The sequence below is a fragment of the Silene latifolia genome, chromosome 11, assembly GCF_048544455.1.
Source record: "Silene latifolia isolate original U9 population chromosome 11, ASM4854445v1, whole genome shotgun sequence".
Taxonomy (NCBI): Eukaryota; Viridiplantae; Streptophyta; class Magnoliopsida; order Caryophyllales; family Caryophyllaceae; genus Silene; species Silene latifolia.
In genome coordinates this window covers 154,027,631-154,049,352 of record NC_133536.1, presented here as the reverse complement: position 1 = coordinate 154,049,352, position 21,722 = coordinate 154,027,631, and the positions used below count along the sequence as shown (strand labels likewise).

General features: G+C 38.2%; 1 protein-coding gene across 1 annotated transcript; it reads left to right on the top strand.

The window, feature by feature from the left end:
• The first annotated feature begins 4,405 nt into the window (after positions 1-4,405).
• Positions 4,406-17,759, top strand: LOC141611975 (calcium-dependent mitochondrial ATP-magnesium/phosphate carrier protein 2-like). The gene is made up of 8 exons (XM_074430655.1): positions 4,406-4,537; positions 4,677-6,030; positions 11,018-11,435; positions 14,753-14,897; positions 15,284-15,399; positions 15,482-15,560; positions 16,691-16,924; positions 17,099-17,759. Exons 2-8 carry the CDS (start codon positions 4,863-4,865, stop codon positions 17,432-17,434), a joined length of 2,496 nt encoding a protein of 831 aa, XP_074286756.1. The 5' UTR covers positions 4,406-4,537; positions 4,677-4,862; the 3' UTR covers positions 17,435-17,759.
• Positions 17,760-21,722: the final 3,963 nt, after the last annotated feature.

Genomic DNA, 21,722 nt, shown 5'->3' with positions numbered 1-21,722 from the left:
AGCTTTCGCGCTCCTTTTGTGATGATCTGGATAAGAAGTCTCGATGATTCGTGTGGGGAGGTGATGAGGATATGATAGGCTATCGCACACCTACGCAAAAAAAAATACCCTAGACACAAATGAATGTAGTACGTAGGGGTCGAGTCTATAGAAAGACGGTAGTTGTTAATAAGTTGTTATGGAGTGAATTTTATCTTGAGTCAATGCGGTTGATTGATTGATTTGATTTATGTTGATGTAAAAAAACAATAATAAAGAAAGAGCCTAGGGAAGTCGGGTCACACATGCAAATATATGTAAATGCTTTATGTCAAACTCGGATTAGATAGTAATGATAATTGTTTAGGCTTAAAGACACCCACCTCTCAATATTAGTGTCAACCATACAATGGGTCCTAACGATCTCTCAATATGGCTAGGTCGTCTACTAAAACATACTTATTCTAATTCATTTTCGTGCTTCTCGACTTATAAAAAACGAATTAACAAATTTAGTCTAAGACAATGGCCAATAATCAAAGATTAACAATAAGGTACAAGCATGTTATAGAAACTATTATGTGATCACTAAGCATCCTAATTTATCATGTTATAAATACTTTTTATGCATGACTCCCTTTATCCCCTAGACAAGATATACACTTTTGCATTATGTAAATTAAGATAATGATGAACAAAATGATAAACATAATGATAAAGAAATAATACTAGAAATAAATTAACTCAACAATGGAAATGGAATTGGAATTGAAGAACAATGCAAAAGAAAATAACTTGGAAATGAAATTGTAATTTGTAATACTTAAAGGAAATGGTAACAAACTTATGAAAACTAAACTACACTAAGCTAATCTAACTACTGAAGTTTAGAGAGAATTTTATGTGGAAAATGTGTGGAAAAAGGTGTGTAAGAAGTGTGTGTTGATCAACACCCTTTATATAAGAATAAGGGAGTAAAATTTACAAAGGAATCCAATGTTATGTCTTAATGCTCCTTAATTCCTCCGGTTGAATGCTCATATGGAATCCAAAATGGTATCCTAAGAACACTTTTAATTTTCCTTTAATTCTTGAGTAATTGCCAAGGGGATCCAATGTGAGTCATTAATCCCATCTTTAAGCCTCCGGTTAATCACACAATTTAGCATCCCATGAGTATCCAAAGTTGAGCATCCCCCGTTGAGTTTGTGTGGACTTCTTAATTTGGGCTTCATTTGTGATTTCATTTGTGCATCAACCCACTTCACATATCTTCATGCTTGGACTTGTCATTTCCATAATATCCTACCATGGTCCATCTTGCTTCCATACTTAGCCTTGATTCTAGTTACTTGCACAAGTGATGAAATAAGCTTCTAAAAGCTTAACTTCCTACAAAATGTGACAAAACATGCAAAGACAACTAGAATACAATATTAGCTCATAAAATCACTAACGTTAGTGCAATAATCATATAAAGTAGAGCCAAAATAAGGAGATAAAATCTATATAAAATGGACTTATCGGGATAAACGAGGGCTTAGCCTTGTATCGTGGGATGTAGTCACGAAGGAGAAAACAGATGATGGACTTGGCCTACACTCGATGAGGCATGTCAATATGGCCTTTATGGCTAAGTTGGGATGTAGGATGCTATCGGATCCTAACTTGGTTTGGGCTCGTGTTCTTTGCCATAAGTATTGTAAGGGACGCTGTGATGCTAGTATGTTCCAAGCCAAACAGCTCAGCTCCAACGTATGGAAGAGGGTGGTTGAATCTAGTGATGTACTTCAAGGTGGGTTGAAAAAGTGATGTGACTCATATTTGCACACATTTAGTCCCGAATTAGCCTCGTTCCTATGCTTTCTTGCATGCATTATGGTCGTTTCTTATCTTTAGCTTCCCACTTTGCATATTCTTTGAGGTTTAGTGTCCTTGGTAGGAGAGGAATGCTAACCTTGCATATATGGAGCAAAATGGACCGCATCTAATGACCAAGCAACAAAGAGGAGATCAATACTAAAAGCCTATTCAATAAAACAAGTATTTGGGCAATGATGAATGACCCCCAAGGCTCCTCAACGATCCCCACGGATCATGAGGCAGCAAATTGAAGAAGAAGCCACACTGGCCTATGGGACAGGCGTCCCAAGCTCATCCCGAGCGTCCTGATGAACAAGACGGGCGTCCCAAAGACACAGCCCGAGCGTCCCACAAGCAGGACGAGCGAATTTCGTTACAGCATGGGCATTCAATAGGGTTAGGTCGAGCGACTCCTTAGGGACTTGCAAGGCGTTAATCTTCATCTTAGGGACTTAATCGTCATTTAAGCCCATAGTTACCCTAATACTTGTACTTAGTATAAATACCCCATTGTATTAGGGGATTAATCACCAATTCCTAATCAAGTTTTAGTTGAGTTTTAATAGGGTTAATTACATTGTATTACACAATTCAATCTTAATCAAATCTTAATCTTTCTTTAATCATTCAAGTGTTCTTAGATTTAGTTGGGTAATTTAAAGACTATTTGGGTTTATTGAAGTATTGACAACTCTTCATCATTCATCAAGTTTTCTTCTATTATTCTTTGCTTATTACTTGGATCATCCTAAGTTGGTACAATCTCTTTTACCCTTTGCTTAATTATTGTTTATTGCTTTACTCATTCACCATGTTTAGCTTTGTTAATATGATTGACACCCTTATTAGCATGTTTACCATGATCATGAGTGAGTAGTCTCTTAGCTATGGTTAATGGGGGATTAGGGGAATTAATCATGGGGTAGATCTTTACTTAATAAGTTCATATGATTGCTTGCTTGTTGTAGTTTCAACTTATGCGCATGTTATGCTTGATGAAATGCTTGATTGACAACCTAGCCTGAATCTCTTATCCATTCAACAAGAATTGTAAGACATAAACTAACTCAAGACTTGTTAGACCATGCATATAGTTGAATAGGAAGAAATTAATTCGACTTGTAGGTGTTGTACAGACGTACAGTCTTGACCAACTCGGCTCCGGGACCCAAATCTTCCTAGGAATTCTAAGATATAAACTAACTCGATTCCATTACAACAATAACTTGCTTGCATCTATGAAACTTGTTTATATGATCTCACCATGATTCCCTTAAGAACTTATGACACCCTAGTGCTTTAATCAATTATTTACAACCTCATTTGCTTGCTTTGCTTTACTTTACATTTTCTTTGTTAAGTAGTTTAGATTGCAAACCCCAAACTCAACCCAAATCGTGATACCCTAAGACATAACTTTCTACAATCGATAACGTAATCCAATACCCGTCTCTTGGGATCCGACCTTTACTTACCACTCTATTAAGAGTAGTTTGTTGAGACTATAAATATTGTTTGATAGGGATAATTGACAATGTTCCGAACCGCCTTCATCAAAATGGCGTCGTTGCCGGGGATGGTGTTCAATTGAGTTGTTATTTGTTGTTTTTAGTTGTGTCTTTCCTAACTTTGGAGAAGTAAAACTCCTCAAAGTAGTTTTAAGTGTTTTCTAGTTGTTTGATTTTTGCATGTCTAGGAGATCATAAGGCGAACCTTTACCTATTGATCCCGAGATTGAAAGAACTTTGACGAATATTAGAAGAGTTGTTAGAGGAACTTTGACAATTGTGGGTATTGGAGAACTTGTGGACATTGGTATTGTCCAATCTGATAGTGTTGAGTTTACCAACTCTTTTGCAAGACAAGGAGAGGAAAACTCAATCCCAAACCAACCACAAAATCAACCCATAATGCCTAATTTTTCATCTCATTCCGTACCAACCGAGGAGAACCTACCTAATGGTACTCCAACACCACACCACTTGACCGGTAATTTCATTGCAAAATCCGCATTCATACAATTAGTTGAGAGAAGTCAATTTGGAGGAATGCCTCACTACATTATTCATTTTTATAGTTTCTTGCATCTAAGAACTTTATATGAAGTTCTTCTATTGTGAACAAAAATTCTTAGAAATTGGTGTTGGTATATTATGATATAAAATGTGAAGAACTTCATATAAAGTTCTACTATTGCTATTGCTTTCATTTCCTTATAAATTTTTATAAAATCAAAAGCATAAATATTTTTAAATTAATAGTTCTGAAAAGGACTCGGGAAGACAAAAGTATACTTCCTCTCATCCAGATCAAAGGTTACAGTTGCTTTTTGGCACTATTCATGGTCGTAGGGAATGTTTGATATTATTCTTAATCTATAAGGCAAAATATAGTCATGTGAGATCTTGTTTGATTTATCGCCATGAATGCTATAAGAATATCAAATTTTTATAAGTTTCAATAATGTGTAACTGAAGATATGCACGTTACAAAACGTGCATCGACAAGTGTGATAAAGTAACTGTAAGCTTTGGTCTGGATGGGAGGGAGTATATCACAATAAACTTTGCTAGGGAGGTCTAATCTTTAGCCACCACAATTCTCATTTTGGCAAATATTTTTAGCTGAAAAAGATTTCTTATCATCAATTTTCCTATTTTTAATCTGTCGTATCCTCAAAATTTAGCATTATCAGGTAACTTCCTACTCAGCATTTTCTTCTTACCTCTAGAAAATTAAATGAAATGAATTAAGAACCATAAATTGAACAATTCGCAGCTTAGTTTTCAGATATAATACTTAAATTAAACTCAAACCCATTTATTGTTCTTCAGTTTCAGGTGTGCCCATGTTGTTCATATAACAAAAGATTATACTTAAGAATTTGTGGGAATTTGATGTTATCTGTTGATTGTAGTTCATTAATTTGGTTGATTGATGAAGGGTTTTTAATGGGTTATTTGAATTAATTTGCTGAAATTTCATAGTAAGAAAAAGGGAAGAATTTTGGGGTTTTAGTGATGGTGTCTGGAAATGACCCTGTTGAATCATTACTTAAATCAATTCATGTTGTTAAGGATATGTTTTCGCCGTTAGAGGCGGGTTTTAAGAAAGCTACAAAGGAGTTTGAGTTAAATTGGTTGAATTCGAAAAAGGGTTCTAGTAATCCTCAACTTGTAGGGCACTTGAATAGTTCTAGTAATGTTAGCAGCAAAAAGAATAGTAAGGTTCATGTATCCACATTGAAGAGAAAGAATACAACTTCGCGTTGTAGTGCTAACGAGGATGAGAGAAAAGGGTCGTCGTTAAAAGCTCCAATTAGGTCAATATTGGGCATGATATCGCCAAACTGCGTAAATCCTGATCGCAAGGTTAATGGGGTGAGGGAACAATCAACTGGTAGGGATTGTGTGAAAAAGGATGGATCATGCTTCAACTGTTTGCAGTTTGCAATGACGTGGTCGGTGTTTGTTAATGGTTTTGTCCAGAGGTTTCCTGCTCCTTTTAAATTCGGAAAGAAGCGATGCTCCAAAGTAGTTGATGAAGGAAAGGCACCCTCCTTCTTATCTACCCGGTCACCCAAATCCTCATTTAATTATGATGGGAAGAAAGGAGAAAAAGATAAGGGTTTGTTTGTTATGATGCTTCCGACTGATAATTCCAAGTGCAATGAAGGAAATCATTTAAACTTTGAGCTTTTGGTAAGTCTCATTTTTGAACAGATGATGCATAATCTTCAAAAACTTGACCATGTCGTTAAACAAAAGGAGGAAAAAGGTTATGATTGTCCATCCCCTACTCATGTTGATCATTGGAAGTCTGTTACTAGTATTCTAGAAGGTAAAAGGGCCGATATGAATATATTTTTTGGAAATTTGAAGTTTGCAAGGGTGGGTGGAGCACCATCTACACTTGTTGGAGTTGCTTCGCCTGTGAATGAGGAAGGGGATGTTGGTGAGACTGCTAGTGGTAATGAAGAACCCAGAACTTTAACACCTCAAAAGTTTGCTAGTGGGCTGCTTAGCATCCCGTTGTCGAATGTGGAACGCTTGAAAACAACATTGTCAACTATATCAATTTCAGAACTTATTGAGCTTCTGCCTCAACTTGGGCGTGCTACCAAAGACATTCCTGATAAGAAGAAGCTGTTTTCTGTTCAGGATTTTTTCAGATACACTGAGGCTGAAGGTATTATATATCTATCTATCCTAAATTTAGTTCATCTATTGCTCTGCTATTTAGATAAGAATCCTGATTATTTATTTCCCATTTCTCAGCTGTTTAAGTTACCTAGTTAGGCTATAGAAGCATCTTGTATCCAATCATATGCTGGTTAGCTGTTGCACTTTGCGTTTGATCCTTTGATGCTCAGAAGGGCATCTCTTTTGTTAGAAATCCTTAATATTTATGTTGAAATAATAAGCTTTGAACTAGATTAGTAGTAGATCACAGGTCTGGTGACTTATTACACCTTCTTACAATGTGAAAAGACTATTGCTGAGCCACATTATAAAAGGCTGTTGTGAAACCTCAAAGTAAACACTTTGAACATATTTATAACTTTTAATCTGGCTTTGAGTCTCGGGAGGAAGCTCCCCTTTATTGTTTTTCTTGAGCTAATTGTTGTCAATGTAGTTTGGCATTGTTTCATTGAGTATATTACTGTGAATTACTTGTGGGTTTTGCCACCCTTGACAATGATTTTGACACATTAGGTATGAGCAGGTTTTGTCTGGTATCTCTTGTCCTGTATGTCGCTCTTGTAGATGTTTAGGTCCCTCGGAGATGTAGCTTTTATGTTTGAAAGAGTTTGAGAGATATAGTGTGGTCAGGGGAAGGTGAGGAATGACGACGGAGAAACACATGGTCAGGGATAGTTGCGAACTTTAGGGTCACTTGATGAGAAGAAAAAAAAAATGTATAAACCATCAACATAATGAGGACAAGTGCCAGTGTCTGGAAAAATATCTGTGGCTTCATCAACTGGATATCTGTGCGTGGAGTTAAGAAGCTTTGAGCTTTCAGATTGCAGAATCTAGTGTCTTGAAATATTTCCGTGGTCAGAAAATGACTTTGGCACTTGGTACGAGTATTCATAGAGAACCTAATATCCGCTATGGAAAAGTGGTGAAAGCCAATATGGTTTTGCAAGTATTAGGTGGATGCTCCAGATATTATATTCGTCAGATCTCTTTACTATCTTTTCGGCTGTGCAATCGTATGGTGCTAGGTAATGGGTGTAAATGGCTGTCGGGATGAAGTCAGAGGACTGAATGTTTTAAAAACATCATCATCATCTCCATGCATCTGTCAGTCTATAACTAAACTGTGCTTATTTCCGTTATAGAGTATCTCAGGATTGGGAAAGTGTAAAGCATAGTACCATCTACATGTTTTTGCGGGGAGGAGGGGGTATCGGTTGAAACATCTCCTACAATGCTTGTGTTTTTTTTTTCCCTTTTTGGATACTGGGAAATCCACACTTGTGTTTGCATTGTGAGCTTGCTTAATGTTTTGCCTGTTGTTGCTTAAGTTTCTCGTGACAGACTAGAAGGGGTGCTAGTGAACTAATAAACTACTAAAGCGGGAAATATGCCAGTAACCAACTTGCTAGATTGGAATAAAATAATTTTGCCATGTGGGGTTCTTGGGTTGTCGCCCAGGATTTATGCACTTCTTGACCCATTCTCTGGCCTCTTTTGTTGTCTGTTCTCTAAGGTTAATATTATCCTTTATTGAGCGTGATTGGTAATCGAGTTGCTCTCAGTTACACCACACCTTCCCTGCTGATGCATGTTTCTGCGTTTCATAACATTTGAAATAATTTTATTTTATAAGTGGGAAGATTATCCCGTCCTTAGCTATTAAGCTTTAGATGTCTTAGGTTATATATCATTGGTGAGATTCTTTAGAGTGTTTTTCCTTTCCACGGAGTAAAAAACGCTTTATTCTTTGGTCCTAAACTGTGATGAAATAAAGCTATATGGCTCACTACTTTGGCTGCGCCTCATTTAATTTGTGAAGGAGTCATTCGATGCAGTTTTTATTTTGGATCATTCGGAAATAGCCACTTTGTGCAAGGGTAAGACCACACACATCTAGAATTCTAGACCTGTCAAGCGGGTTGGGTGGTTCGGGTCACAGGTTCGGCCATACGGGTCGGGTCAAATACGGGTCGGGTCATACAGGTTACGAGTCTGGTTCAGAATACGTGTTAAAGAATAATTTCCTACGCCTTTTTTTTACCATTTTTTAAATCAAAACATATATTTTTTTTTTAAAATTAAAACATATTTTATATTAATATTTTAATCATATTAAATGGTTACATTAATTATATTGACACAATTATAGAAATTAAGTTATTTTAATAGCTATTTTAATAATTATTTTATTAATAATTATAGTATTGGTTTTTTAGTTATTTTTATAATAATTGAAAGTACAAAAACTAATTATTTTTTAATTATTATTTAAAATATAATATATAAATACTAATATTTTAATAAAATTCTGTTTGACCCAGTTGGTCGGGTTTCGACCAGAAATTAATGGGTCATTTTGGGTTCAGGTCGAACATGTTGCGGGTCTAGATTTTCAGGTTCAAGACCGTGGAAAAAATAGGTCGGGCGAGTTGGATTTTCGGGTTGGGTCATAATTTGACTGGTCTACGCACAGTCGCACATCCAACTCCCTCATATTCCGCCATTTGCGGGAGTTCGGCACTTTGGTAGTGTTGTTGGTGAGATCGTTTTGAGCAGATATTTTCATTAATTTAATAGACTTCAGTTGGACAGTTAATGGTTTGTTGCCTGTTTTGGCTTTTATCTACAAATCTGAGATGAAAGGAGGAAATATTAAAATATATCTAGTGAGATAGGTATTCAAATTTGGCGAGGTAAAGGAACAAAATGCAACTATAAAGGAATATCAGAGACGTCATGGTTATTTCATTTCGAATAGAGCCAGAAACTCATTGTTCTTTATCTTTGGCATATGAAGAAATAAAGGAAAACTGCTCAACTAGCTGTATGCACTTATATTTTCGGTCTATGAGACTTAGTTTGAAGAGGCGCAAAGCGCACCAAGGCGATATGGGGCTGAAGCGATGAGGCGCAAGACGCAAGGCGAAGGCGCGCGCCTTTTTGACGCGAGGCGCCTTATTTTTTTAGCTTTATTTTATTTCCGAAATAAAATTTTGGGCAACACTCCTCCTTTTAGAAGTTTTCAAGTTGACTAACATCTAAAGGAGTAAAGTTTAGGAATAATGGTGCAAAGAAAAGGCATATCTAAAGATTTAGACGTGCTAATGAACCTCGCTTAGTGAGCCTTGTCCAAAAGGTGCACCTAAAGTGCACCAAGGTGTTTCGGATAGTGCCTCATCCAAGGCGCGCCTTAGGCGCACTTGAGGCGCGCCTTTTCAAACTAAGCTATGAGATGCTCAGCACAACTTTCTTCATGGATCAACTGGAATCAATCTTTGCATTGAGTCAACTTAGGGTAAGATAAGATTGTGTACGTGTGGTTACAGTGGCATATGCAGGATCCTTTGAGGCATCAGGGTAAGACTGTAAGAGTAATGTCGCTTTAGTTTTAGAAATAGCATGGAAAGTTGGTACCAGCATGTTCAATTTTTTTTGAATTGTTACCTTAGAGGCTTGAGCATAAAGACAAGATAAACAAAGATAGTTACCAAACTTCATGTTGTGCGTGGTTTATTGTCTCGGTAGTATATGACTAATATAAGGCATCATCTTGTTGAATTAATTACTTAACAAATCGAGGCATGCCTGAAGATGAGTCTTATCTTGCAACTTACACTTATTGCTGTTTATGCGACGTGCTTCGTGGTGACAAGGGGACTCAGAGAAGAAATTCTGAAGTTAAACTTTAGTGGATAGAGCTGAAACAAAATGCATTTATCGCCTTCAAAGCTGCCAAGCCGAAGGTGCTACCCTAAGAGATGGAGTATCTGTATTCCATGCAACCTTTGGTTGACATTAATTAGCACATATGTTACTCAAACTCGCTGATACGCTGTGGGATGTGACACGGTGTCGAGTGGGTGACACTTAGTTATAAGAATTAAGTGACATGTGAGTAAGATCCAAGAAGTGTCTTGAACAATTTTGTGGACACAGACACGACTCCTTTTGTAAAATATTAAAATTACCCCAACCCTTTAATTTATAAATATTTCCATGTAACATTTTTGATGTAGAATCACATTACTAACGGGAAAACAATTAACAAAAGTCAAATAAGTTCAATGCTACTTTTTTACTTATTTGGAAGTCCTATGCTCCTTGCATAAAAAAAGTGAGTGGAAATTTAATTCTGCTCTGTGTTTAGTTTTAATTGAGCCCTTTCCTCCCCACATCTCTCTCTTCTTTGTTCTTCTTCAAAGTGATTTTTATCACATCCTTTTGATTTTGTTCTCCTTTTTTTTTTTGACACTATTGAAATCCAATTCAAAAATTTCAAGTGTGAGTATCCTAACATTTTGGCTAAGTGAATTGTCAAAGTAACATTGATTAACAAAAAGCTAGATAGCCTCAAACATTCTATTTTGTAGTCCATGGTGGCAATTTTGGAAAGTAAAATAGAAAGATCTTACCAATTATTTGAGTGAATGTAAATTTGTTTGTGAGCATATTGCTTTAAAAAAATCCACAGACCTACCATTAACGTGATTGTTGTGGGAGTTCGTAAACTTTCCTTAAACATGTGACATTTGTGGATGTATCGAAAATTTAGCCAATGGAAATCCAACACTTGAGCTTAAATTTCCGTGAAAAAGCAAATAGTAGATTTCATGTAAGTGTAAACAGAGTTGATTAATTATTTGTGAACAAACAGGTTGAGTATGTCCTATGCTTATTATTTTTGTTGTGGATATAATGTTGTTTGATATACGTGGAATTCTTCGTGTTGAAATAATGGCTTCCTGTAAATGCCTTTATGAGTAAAATTGAATCTAGCATCATTGTAATATTGTTTCCTTTGTACATCCATGTACATTAATAAATTTATCATTGATGAGATAGAAACTCAACATTTTCTGATAGTTACTATTTTTTATTCTATGCTACTTTGCTTTCTCACGCGACCTTTATCCCTTGCACATCACTAGTCACAAATTCACTAAAGTCTAAAGCACATGACCATATTGCAGGAAGGCGATTTTTTGAAGAGCTCGATAGAGATGGGGATGGCCAAGTATATATCGAAGATCTCGAAATTGCTATGAGAAAGAGAAAATTGCCACGTAGATATGCTAGAGAATTTTTACGCCGTGCTAGAAGTCACCTATTTGCGAAGTCATTTGGCTGGAAACAATTTTTGACATTAATGGAACAGAGGGAAGCAACTATTCTTCGTGCTTATACTTCTCTATGCTTAACCAAGTCCGGTACACTTCAGAAAAGCGAAATTTTGGCATCTCTTAAAAATGCTGGACTTCCGGCTAATGAAGACCATGCAGTAGCTATGATGAGATTTTTGAATGCTGACACTGGAGGATCCATCTCTTATGGACATTTTCGCAATTTTATGCTGCTGCTACCTTCTGATCGCTTGCAAGATGATCCTAGGTGAGATTCTCTTTCATGTACATCATCTATTTCCTTGATATCTTCCAATTTCCCTTTTCAGTCTGTTTCTTTGATATCTTCTAATTCCCCTCTCAAGAAAGTGGCCCACTTATTCTTTCTCCTCACTACTTTTGTGTGGTATTGTTTTACTTAGAACTCCTGCCATGGTTAAAAGTTGTAAAAATAAATAAATGAAATGGACAGAGTATGCTTGGATACAGCAAAGGAATTGGATGCTTGGATAAAATTGTTGTCTAAGTTCTGTTTACGAAGAATGGCAGCCTAGCAGGTTTGATATATTTTCTAAAAAGAATTAGAATTAAAGTATTAAACATTGTGGTCTAATGTTCCACTTTTGGCCTTACTGCCTGAGTTAAATTTGGGTTATTGGATTCGCTTCACGTGTATTGGCATCATGATGTTTACTTAATTGATATATGTGACACTCTCTTAGGAGCATATTGCATAACTGGTGGTATGTATCATAATGAATAGGCAACCTAGGAAACTGGTTTTTTTTATGCCCTATAAACAGCTCTTTGGTGATGGTCTTTAGTTCCTTGTCAGTAAATATTACATGCTTCAGCTGCTAGTTTGATTTCTTCTGAGCCTTCATCGATGATGCACTTGGTGTGTAATATTTCTATTAATATACAGTGGTGAAGGAGAAATAGTTGCTTCATCCATTAGTCAATTTGTTCTTGATTATGTTATGTCTGAGTTTTGTTCTACTGGCAACATATATTGGTTTTCACGACTATCATGGGGCTACATGATCGGTCTTACTGGGCACTAGCGGTGGCTTTTTTGTTAATTGTCTGTAATAGAAGCACTGTTATATATGGCAGCAATCTGTCCTTAATACGTATCAAAGAGCGTTTTATCTTTTGAATAGAACGATCTTGCGTGGATCATACATGCTAGTTAGAGTTTGCATCATGTAGAAGGATGCGAATTGGCAATTTAAAACTTGGCGCTTACGACAAAAGTACATTTGTGTTTTTAATGATTGATGGCAATAATGATTTGCTTGCTGTGAATGGGTGAAGTATGATAAATGCCTCCAGAATTCTCAAATCATTAGTTTCTTTGACGATTAAAAAGTACTCAATAATTTCAATTGACGTGAACTCCGACATTGGTCTGATTAAATTTAGAAAACCCAATCATTGTAAATATAACATGAGAGCCTATTTTCTCCTGTTAATCTGCGAGCCTTGACTTATTTATCAACAAGTGCTGATTACCGATTGACGCGCTCTTTCGTTGTATCTGTTTTGCATTTCTTCTAAGGGCTTGCATGGATTAGGTGTAATTGTTACGGGAGTGATGGAGGTCAAAATAAATGAGAAAAGGAAGTAGTGTTGGTGGTGAAGGGATGATGAAAGAGTTGTGGGAGAAGTTGAGGAGAACTATTACTTCCGCTAGACTCCCACTATACGGACAATACATTACCCTAGGAGGGAGGTGGGTGATTATCGCCCACTCATAATCTCATTCAAAAACCCACCACCACCACCACCACCAATCTCTCTTTTTTTTTTTATTTGTTTTTTCTTCCATCACCCTATAATACTCACCTCCACTATAAGCATGCCCAAAATGTGTCGTCATCCTTTTTCCTGAAAGATCTATTCCCTAGTGGTAGCCGGGTTAAACCTTGAAGCTTGCAGAAGTGCAGGAGTTGAGAGGTCCCGGGTTCGACTACCAGCTGGGGCGATGATCACTTGGCCACTGCAGCCCCCGAAGGGGTGGCTTACATGGTCCATGTGGTGGTGCGGGAATGCATGGACCCGGGGGGATTCAACCCCTCGTCATAAAAAAAAAAAAAAAAAAAGAAAGATCTATTCCCGGCATTGATCAGTGCACTCTCTCCATGCTTGACCAACAGCAGAATCTTAGTTCTGAAATGATGTGAAGTCAATTAACATGAATTGTCTTCTGCAATTGTCAACCTAATAAGGTGGGACAACAATGAAACAGTTGAGGAAAGAGAGAACATGATAATCGAAGCGATATTTGTGCCAAAAAAAATCAAAGCAGGGAGAAATAAAGGAAAAGACATAAAAATGAGGGAAACCATTTTCAATGAGAATTAAAACAAGATATAAATTGGAGATGTATGTATAAAAGAGAAGAAAAATTTATATTCCCTCTTAGTTTTTGTTTTATTCCCTATCCTTACACACAACAACCACAACATTACCCCAATGCCTCAATGGCTCCCGCAACTTGCGTGGTAAATGGAAGGGGGGTGGATGTACGCAGCCTTACCCTTGTGTTAGCAACATAGAGAGGCTGTTTCCGAATGACCCAAGATGAAAATTCCGTCGAGAACTGCATCGTAGGACCGCTACTTCACTAAAGAAAGAAGCGCAACCACTTTAGTGAGCCATTTTGATTTATTCCATTATAATCCACAGCCAAAGAGTAATGAGTTTAACCCCCTCATACTACCCACCTATGTTCTTTTCTCTCACTTATACCCAACCATCCAGCTCATCCCAACCATGACCACCACCACCATCACTGGAACCTAGCCCTAATCACCACCAATCCAGCATTCCAGCCAAAAACACCACAAAAAACAGCGGAAAACCGCCGCCAACCTTTGTTATCCAATCAAACAAACTCAGGTGTGGAGGGAGAAGGGGGTGCACGGTTGGATCAAAACAGCAGTTTTTATTGTTGTTTTGTCCTGAAATGAGCTTGTGGAAGAGGAGAGAGTAAGTGATGAGGGTAGGTGGGCGTCGATGGTGGTGTGGGTTGAGCTGAGGTGAGGCTGTGGAGAATAGGTTGTGGATGGAGGAGAGAGTGTGTGGGTGTATTATGGTAGGTTGAGGTGAATTGGAGCAGGGGAAAGGGTGAGTATGGGTATTCTCGTCCATTTTATATATTATTGTATGTCCAAATAAGGAAATAGGGAAGAAGGGTGAAGGAGATGAAACGAAAAGTAAAGATACATCGTAATATAAAAATAAAGTCAAACCCACGTTGCCTATCATTCACATGAATTTTTTCCGTCCCTTTCTGAAAGTTACTAAACTTTCAGTCCATGTAGACTTTGAGAGGACTATTATTTTCTCTTTTGGCATTTAAACTACGAAGGATGCTGCGATTCGGGGAAGGGAATTATTTGAGTTTACTTTTATGTTGTGGATGTTGCCTTGAAAGCTTTCTGAAATATTTTCATGTATGACAGATCCAGCCTTGCTACTTTCATTTTCTTGGATATTTAGGGTTTCTATATTGGTGAGGATCACATTTTTCCTTTAGATGGGGTATTTAATATTTCGAACTGTTTGTGATGTATGCAGGAATGTATGGTTTGAAGCTGCTACTGTGGTTCCTGTTGCACCACCAGTGGAAATACCTGCTGGAAATGTGTTACGTTCTGCTCTAGCAGGCGGCCTCGCCTCCGGACTTTCTACTTCATTATTGCACCCAGTTGACACCATTAAGGTAATTTTCCATATCCAAAATCTGATTTCTGGACTCTCTGTCACTAGGTCTTGTTTAGAACTATCCGAGATAAGTGACCAAGTGTCTTATTCGGCTATTTTATGAAAAACTCCACTTATTGTTGGCTTAAATTGAAGTGTCCGAGTGTCATACCTATGCCTGACTTTCTACATGTGGATAGGTTGGGATATGAAGAGTCAGAGTAATTTAGTCTTCAATACAATACTACAGTGAAATAAATTCTACCAGCCTTCTGTTGCATTTCTTTTCTCATAGGTTCGTGAAGGGAGTGTAACATGAAAATGTGGTTTCGCTGCCGTGTTTCTTAAATTAAAAAATATATTTACTGAATCAGCGTGTCTAATAGTGTTGTATCTGTTTCACAGACTAGAGTACAAACATCCTCACTGTCGTTCCCTGAAGTTATATCAAGGGTTCCTCAGATTGGAGTTCGGGGTTTGTACAGGGGTTCCATCCCTGCAATTCTTGGGCAGTTTACTAGGTTTGTAGTTACTCCTTGTGATCCTTTTCTCCATTTTCACTTTGTTGTCGTATTTCTAAATTTTGATTTCTTACAATGGCAGCCATGGACTACGAACTGGAATATTTGAGGCTACCAAACTCGTGCTAGTTAATGTCGCCCCAACGCTGCCTGAAATTCAGGTAACATTTTGCTCAAGGTAGCATCTTCCGCTTTATCAGCAATGAATAGACTGTAACATATACTCCTTTAGATTTGATTAATGAATGGAGAGAGACTAAACTAAGGGGTAGGCTTTGTAATTAAGGAATTATTTAATTGAAAAGTACACTTCATTTGTCTAATCGGAGGATTGATTCAGTTATGAAGGAAATGAGGCGTCTGGCAGAGTAACTTGTGCGATTAACTGGGAGACTAAACGATTAGTTTTGGGAAAAATTTAGGCCGATAGGTTCCGAAAGCAAGTCAATGTGGAATATAAATTTCAGAGTTAAACATCAAGCCAATAGTTCAGATTCAGAGTATTCTAAATTAGTTACGAGGATAACTTTTTACCCCAACATTTTGGGGACCCTATTCAAACTCACTGGTTGCACTACATGTATCACTTACTTGGCTTATATAAAAAAAAGCATTCCAAAGCAAACGTAAACTATTCGTGGAGATGGATAGAGTCATTTTTTAATCCTTTGGTGTCAAAATCGAAAGCAATGTAATGCATTCCATTTTAATACACTCTAACTCTGGGAGCTGGGAAGTCTTCCTTGTAATGGCCATATAAACCCTTCTTGAGTTTGATAATTGTGGGCCAGCTTGTGATTCATCTAGTTAAACAACAATAATAACATTATCCTAGTGCCTCAAGGAGTCAAGGGCCCCGCCAATCGATGAGGTTAGCGAGTCAAACGTATGCGACCTAACTCATGTGTTGTTAACAACGGAGAGACTGTTTCCAAGTGTCCTAAAATAAAAAATTGTCCATAATTTCGTCGAGTGATCGCTACTTCACAACAAAAGGAATTGTAGCCAATTTTGCTAGTCATTTTTCTTTATTCCATTATAATCCAGAATCAAAGACTTGATAAAAAAAACGGTATGCGACCTAACCTTGCGTTGTAAACATGCCATTTTCGAATGACTCATGATGAAAATTGTCAAGAATTTCATTAAATAACCCTATTCACGACAAAAAGAATTGTAGTCGACTGTGTAAGCCATTTTACTTTACATTATAACGGAAACCAAAGACTAGTGAATCTTTGGCTTTTTTTGGAGATGAAAACTAATGCAGAAATTTTAATATGTGGTTCAGGTACAATCTTTAGCATCATTTTGCAGCACATTACTGGGAACTGCAACGCGGATACCATGTGAGGTATTGAAGCAGCGTTTGCAAGCTGGGCTTTTTAACAATGTTGGGGAGGCCATCGTGGGTACCTGGCAACAAGACGGTTTGAAAGGCTTCTTCCGTGGGACTGGTGTAACTCTTTGCCGAGAGGTTCCTTTATATGTAGCTGGAATGGGGCTTTATGCAGAGTCTAAAAAGGTTCTCTATTCTAAAGTCATTTTAAAGAAATTGCAAGTATTGTACTCTAGTTTATTGCGAGAATTTATTGGTAAAAGTCCATATCGTTTGACCATCAAATTCAAAGGGGACTGTATAAATGGGTGTGGTATTCTTTATTTTAGTTGTTTATGGTTTGTTTATGTTTCTCCACAGCTTGCTCAACATCTCCTTGGTCGGGAACTAGAGGCATGGGAGACGATTGCAGTAGGAGCGCTTTCAGGTGGGATTGCCGCAGTAATCACTACACCATTTGATGTGCTAAAGACCAGAATGATGACAGCTCCTCATGGACGCCCGATATCCACCTCTATCATAGCCTTGTCCATTCTCCATCACGAAGGTCCCCTTGGATTCTTCAAAGGAGCCATTCCCAGGTTCTTTTGGGTGGCCCCTCTCGGTGCAATGAACTTTGCAGGTTACGAGCTTGCAAAGAAGGCCATGGTTAAGAACGAAGAAGCATTGGTTGATGAAATTCCTCAGAAAAGGTAACAAATCTGCTTAGAAACCGGATTTTTTTTGGCTATAGGGCTGGTTCTGTAAGTATTGGTTGAGGCTCGTTGTTTTTCTATGGTAACATGTGAGTGTTGCTGGAACTTTTTGAGGTATGTTTTTCCAATCCGAATACGGCAGCATCATGTATCAGATTTCATGTGGCGTATCATTGTTCACTTGAAATGTTTATAGTTACAAGTTCTGGTTTAATTTGCCGTAGTCACGGAGATAGGCCTGTACAGTTACTAGCTCCTGTCACTATGACATGACTCGTTCCATTTTGCTTTCCGGATTTTGCAATACAATCTGCATAACTTTTTTCCGTGCTGTGCAATATCTATGTTGTTTTAAGGCTGCGTACTTCCAATTTCTTGCATTTGTGGTGTTCTAAGCGATGGTTCTATACACTTATATTTGTTGGAAGGTCCGGATCAATTGAACAACAAAACGTGATTTGATGCTAATTGGGTTTGAATTCTGATGATGGTCACTTGTCTGTTCAACTTTTATGCTTTGAACTCATTAGCAAAGGAGGAAAATATTGGTTATTAGATTTTCAGTGCGCCTACTGTTTAGGAAAAAGATATTAGGATAATATGGGTTTTCTATGGCGGATATAAAACGGACATCAATGGTTAGGCCGTTCAAAACTAGTCCATCCTACAAATGGCTAGATATTAATTTGTCATATGAGTTATGGATTTCAAATTCATTAAAGCTGCCTATATATCGTAGATGTAGATGGGTGATAAATATGGTAATAAACCTACCTATAAAGCAACTATGTAGGCATTATAATTCTGATGTGGGATTGCCTCAACTTACACTAGAACGAAGATGACAGTTGAGGTTAAGAGTTCCATGTACTAAAAAATTAAAAGCAAAGTAATGTTTGTACCAAAAAAACAACGCTGTAACATAATCGAGTTTCACATTGACATACAAAAACTCCTAGCCACGGTGACTTATCCCAAGTTAGTTTACGCGTCGTTATATCTACCGTCTCCGATGCACTATTCCTATACAAGCAATTAACATACTAGCAACCATTACTAAATCGCACTCTAAGGGTAGTACTAGCATAGTCTACGCACATATACGGTAGTAGAATGCCAAAGAACGAAATCAAGGCTCATCATACTCCAACATCTAGTACCCGCTCCTAAAACATGTTATACGTATCCATGCTTTCATCCAAACTTCATATGGTGCCATATTCCTCATGCTAACTTTACACACAACAACAACAACAACAACAACAACAACATCAGAGCCTTAATCCCAAAATGATTTGGGGTCGGCTGACATGAATCATCCTTTCGAACCGTCCAAGGGTGAATGCACGCCTCAAAATGCGAATAAAAAAGGGAAGATGAAAAACAAAAAGGGAGAACGAAAATGTAATGGAAAATCAAGCTGAACTTAGGGGTTTTAAAATCGAATTCCGTCTTTCTTTTATAAAAACCTAAAATTTAAATCGAGAGAAAAGATTAAAACGACTTTTAAAAACCGAAATAGAGTTAAGGATCCGGAATGAACCAGGTAAAATCTATAAGAAAGTGGTTGTTGAAAAAGTGTGTAATAAAGGAGAGAAAAATAAATAAATTAATTTCTTTAAATTAAATAAATAAAAAAACACTAAATCTATCAAAAAACATCAAATACTAAAAATCCACATGTATCCTTTCCCTCCATTGTGCCCTCTCCGTCACCATACTCTCCTCAAGCCCCGGAACTCTCATATCGTGCTCTATCACTCTCAACCAACCATGTATCTGTCTCGGTCTTCCTCGCCTCTAGGGACCTTTTTCTGTTCTCCAAGGCTCCAGCCTCCTAACTGGTGCGTCCATAGGTCTCCTTCTCACATGGCCAAACCATCTTAGTCGGTTTTCCATCATCTTGTCCTCTATTGGCGCCACTTTTACCTTTTCCCTAATCACCTCATTCCTTAACCGATCTTTCCTTGTATGTCCGCACATCCACCTCAACATGCGCATCTCCGCCACACTCATCTTTTGAATGTGACAATGTTTCACGCCCAACACTCGAGCCGTAAAGTAGGGCGAGCCTAATTGCCGTGCGATAAAATTTTCCCTTTATTCTTTGGGGCATATCTTTATCGCATAGAAACCCCGAAGCACTCTTCCATTTCAACCATCCCGCTTTAATTCTCTGAGCCACATCTCCGTCTAACTCCCCATCTTTTTGAATAATAGATCCTAGATATCTCAAGAAATCAGAACCCTCAACAACATTCCCATCGAAAATAATACTCCCCGCCTCTGTCGATCTCAACCCCGCCACCTTAGTGAATTGACACCTCAAATACTCGGTCTTACTCGCTCGGCTGAACCCACGAGTCTCTAAAGTCTGCCTCCACAATTCCAACTTTCTCTCCACCCCCTCTTTTGTCTCATCAATCAACACAATATCATCAGCAAACATCATACACCAAGGGATGTCGTCCTGAATATCCCTTGTTAACTCATCCATAACTATAGCAAAGAGAAAAGGACTAAGTGCGGAACCTTGATGCACCCCGATGGTAATAGGAAATTCTTCCGTTCTCCCAACATTAGTGCGAACACTTGCACTAGCCCCCTCATACATGTCCTTTATGAGGTCAATATATTTTCGCGACACACCCTTTCTTGCCAAAGCCCACCAAAGTACTTCTCTTGGTACCCTATCATATGCCTTTTCCAAGTCAATAAAAACCATATGCAAATCCTTCTTCTTGTCCCGATGGTATTCCATCAACTGTCTCATGATAAAAATCGCATCCATAGTCGATCTCCCGGGCATAAATCCAAATTGATTTTCCGAGATGTCTACATATCTCCTAAGCCTTTGCTCGATTACCCGCTCCCATAACTTCATTGTATGACTCATAAGTTTAATTCCCCGATAATTGGAACACTCTTGGACATCACCTTTGTTCTTGTACAAAGGAACAAGAGTGCTTTTCCTCCAAGCCGATGGCATCTTGTTGCTCCTCCAAATCTTGTTGAAGAGCATGGTTACCCATTCAATCCCTTTCTCCCCGAAGCACCTCCAAACTTCTATGGGTATACCATCCGGTCCCTCAGCTTTCTTTGACCCCATCTTCCTTAACGCCTTTCTAACTTCACTCTTTTGTATTCTACGCACAAATTCCCGATTAACCATGCTTGGTGTTACCTCTACATCCCCAAAACCTTGTTCCTGATGTCCATTGAATAAATTATCAAAGTAAGAACTCCATCTAGCCTTTATCTCGTTATCCGAACTTAACCTTGTCGTCCATATCTTTCACACACCTAACTCTCCCAATATCTCTCGTCTTTCGGTCTCTTATGCGAGCCAGTTTATAGATATCCTTCTCTCCTTCTCTCGTGTCCAACCTGACATACACTTCTTGGTTAACTTTTGACCTCGCATCCCGTACGGCCTTTTTAGCGGCTCGTCTAGCCTCCTTGTATTTTTCAAAGTTCTCATCACTCATGCATTTCCCCAGAACCTTATAGCATACACGTTTAGTCTTTATCGCTTGTCTCACCACATCGTTCCACCAAGATGTGTCCTTACTTGATGGTCTATTCCCTTTAGATTCCCCTAGTACCTCCCTAGCCAAATCCTTTACAACATGCTCCAATCTATCCCACGTTGCATCAATATCTTTCTCCTCGCAATCCGACCAAATATCGCTACTTCCAACCTTATCCAAAAACGCTTGTTGGTTTCCCCCTTGTAGCTTCCACCACTTGATCCGTGCCTCACCGATTATCTTTCTCTTCCTCAAGTCTCTCTTACCCCGAAAATCAAGAACCACTAGTCTATGTTGTGTTACGGCACTTTCCCCGGGTATGACCTTGCAATCGGTGTACTCTTTCCTCCACACATTCCTTACCAAAAGGAAGTCAATTTGACTAGCATTACCTCCACTTCTATAAGTCACCAAATGAGAATGTCTTTTCTCGAACCAAGTGTTCATTATACCCAAGTCATATGCCAAAGCAAAATCCAATATGTCACTTCCTGCTTCATTTCTCTCCCCGAACCCAAAACCCCCATGAATGTTCTCAAAGCCAACTCCATTAGTACCCACATGCCCATTGAGGTCACCACCAATGATCAATTTCTCTCCAATAGGGACTCGTTCTACAACCTCTTCCAAATCTTCCTAGAAGGCTCGTCGAAAAGAAGCATCCAAACCTACTTGAGGTGCGTAAGCACTTATAACCATCACCACCTCATCCCCGACTACAAGCTTAATACTCATAATCCTATCACTCTTTCTCGATAC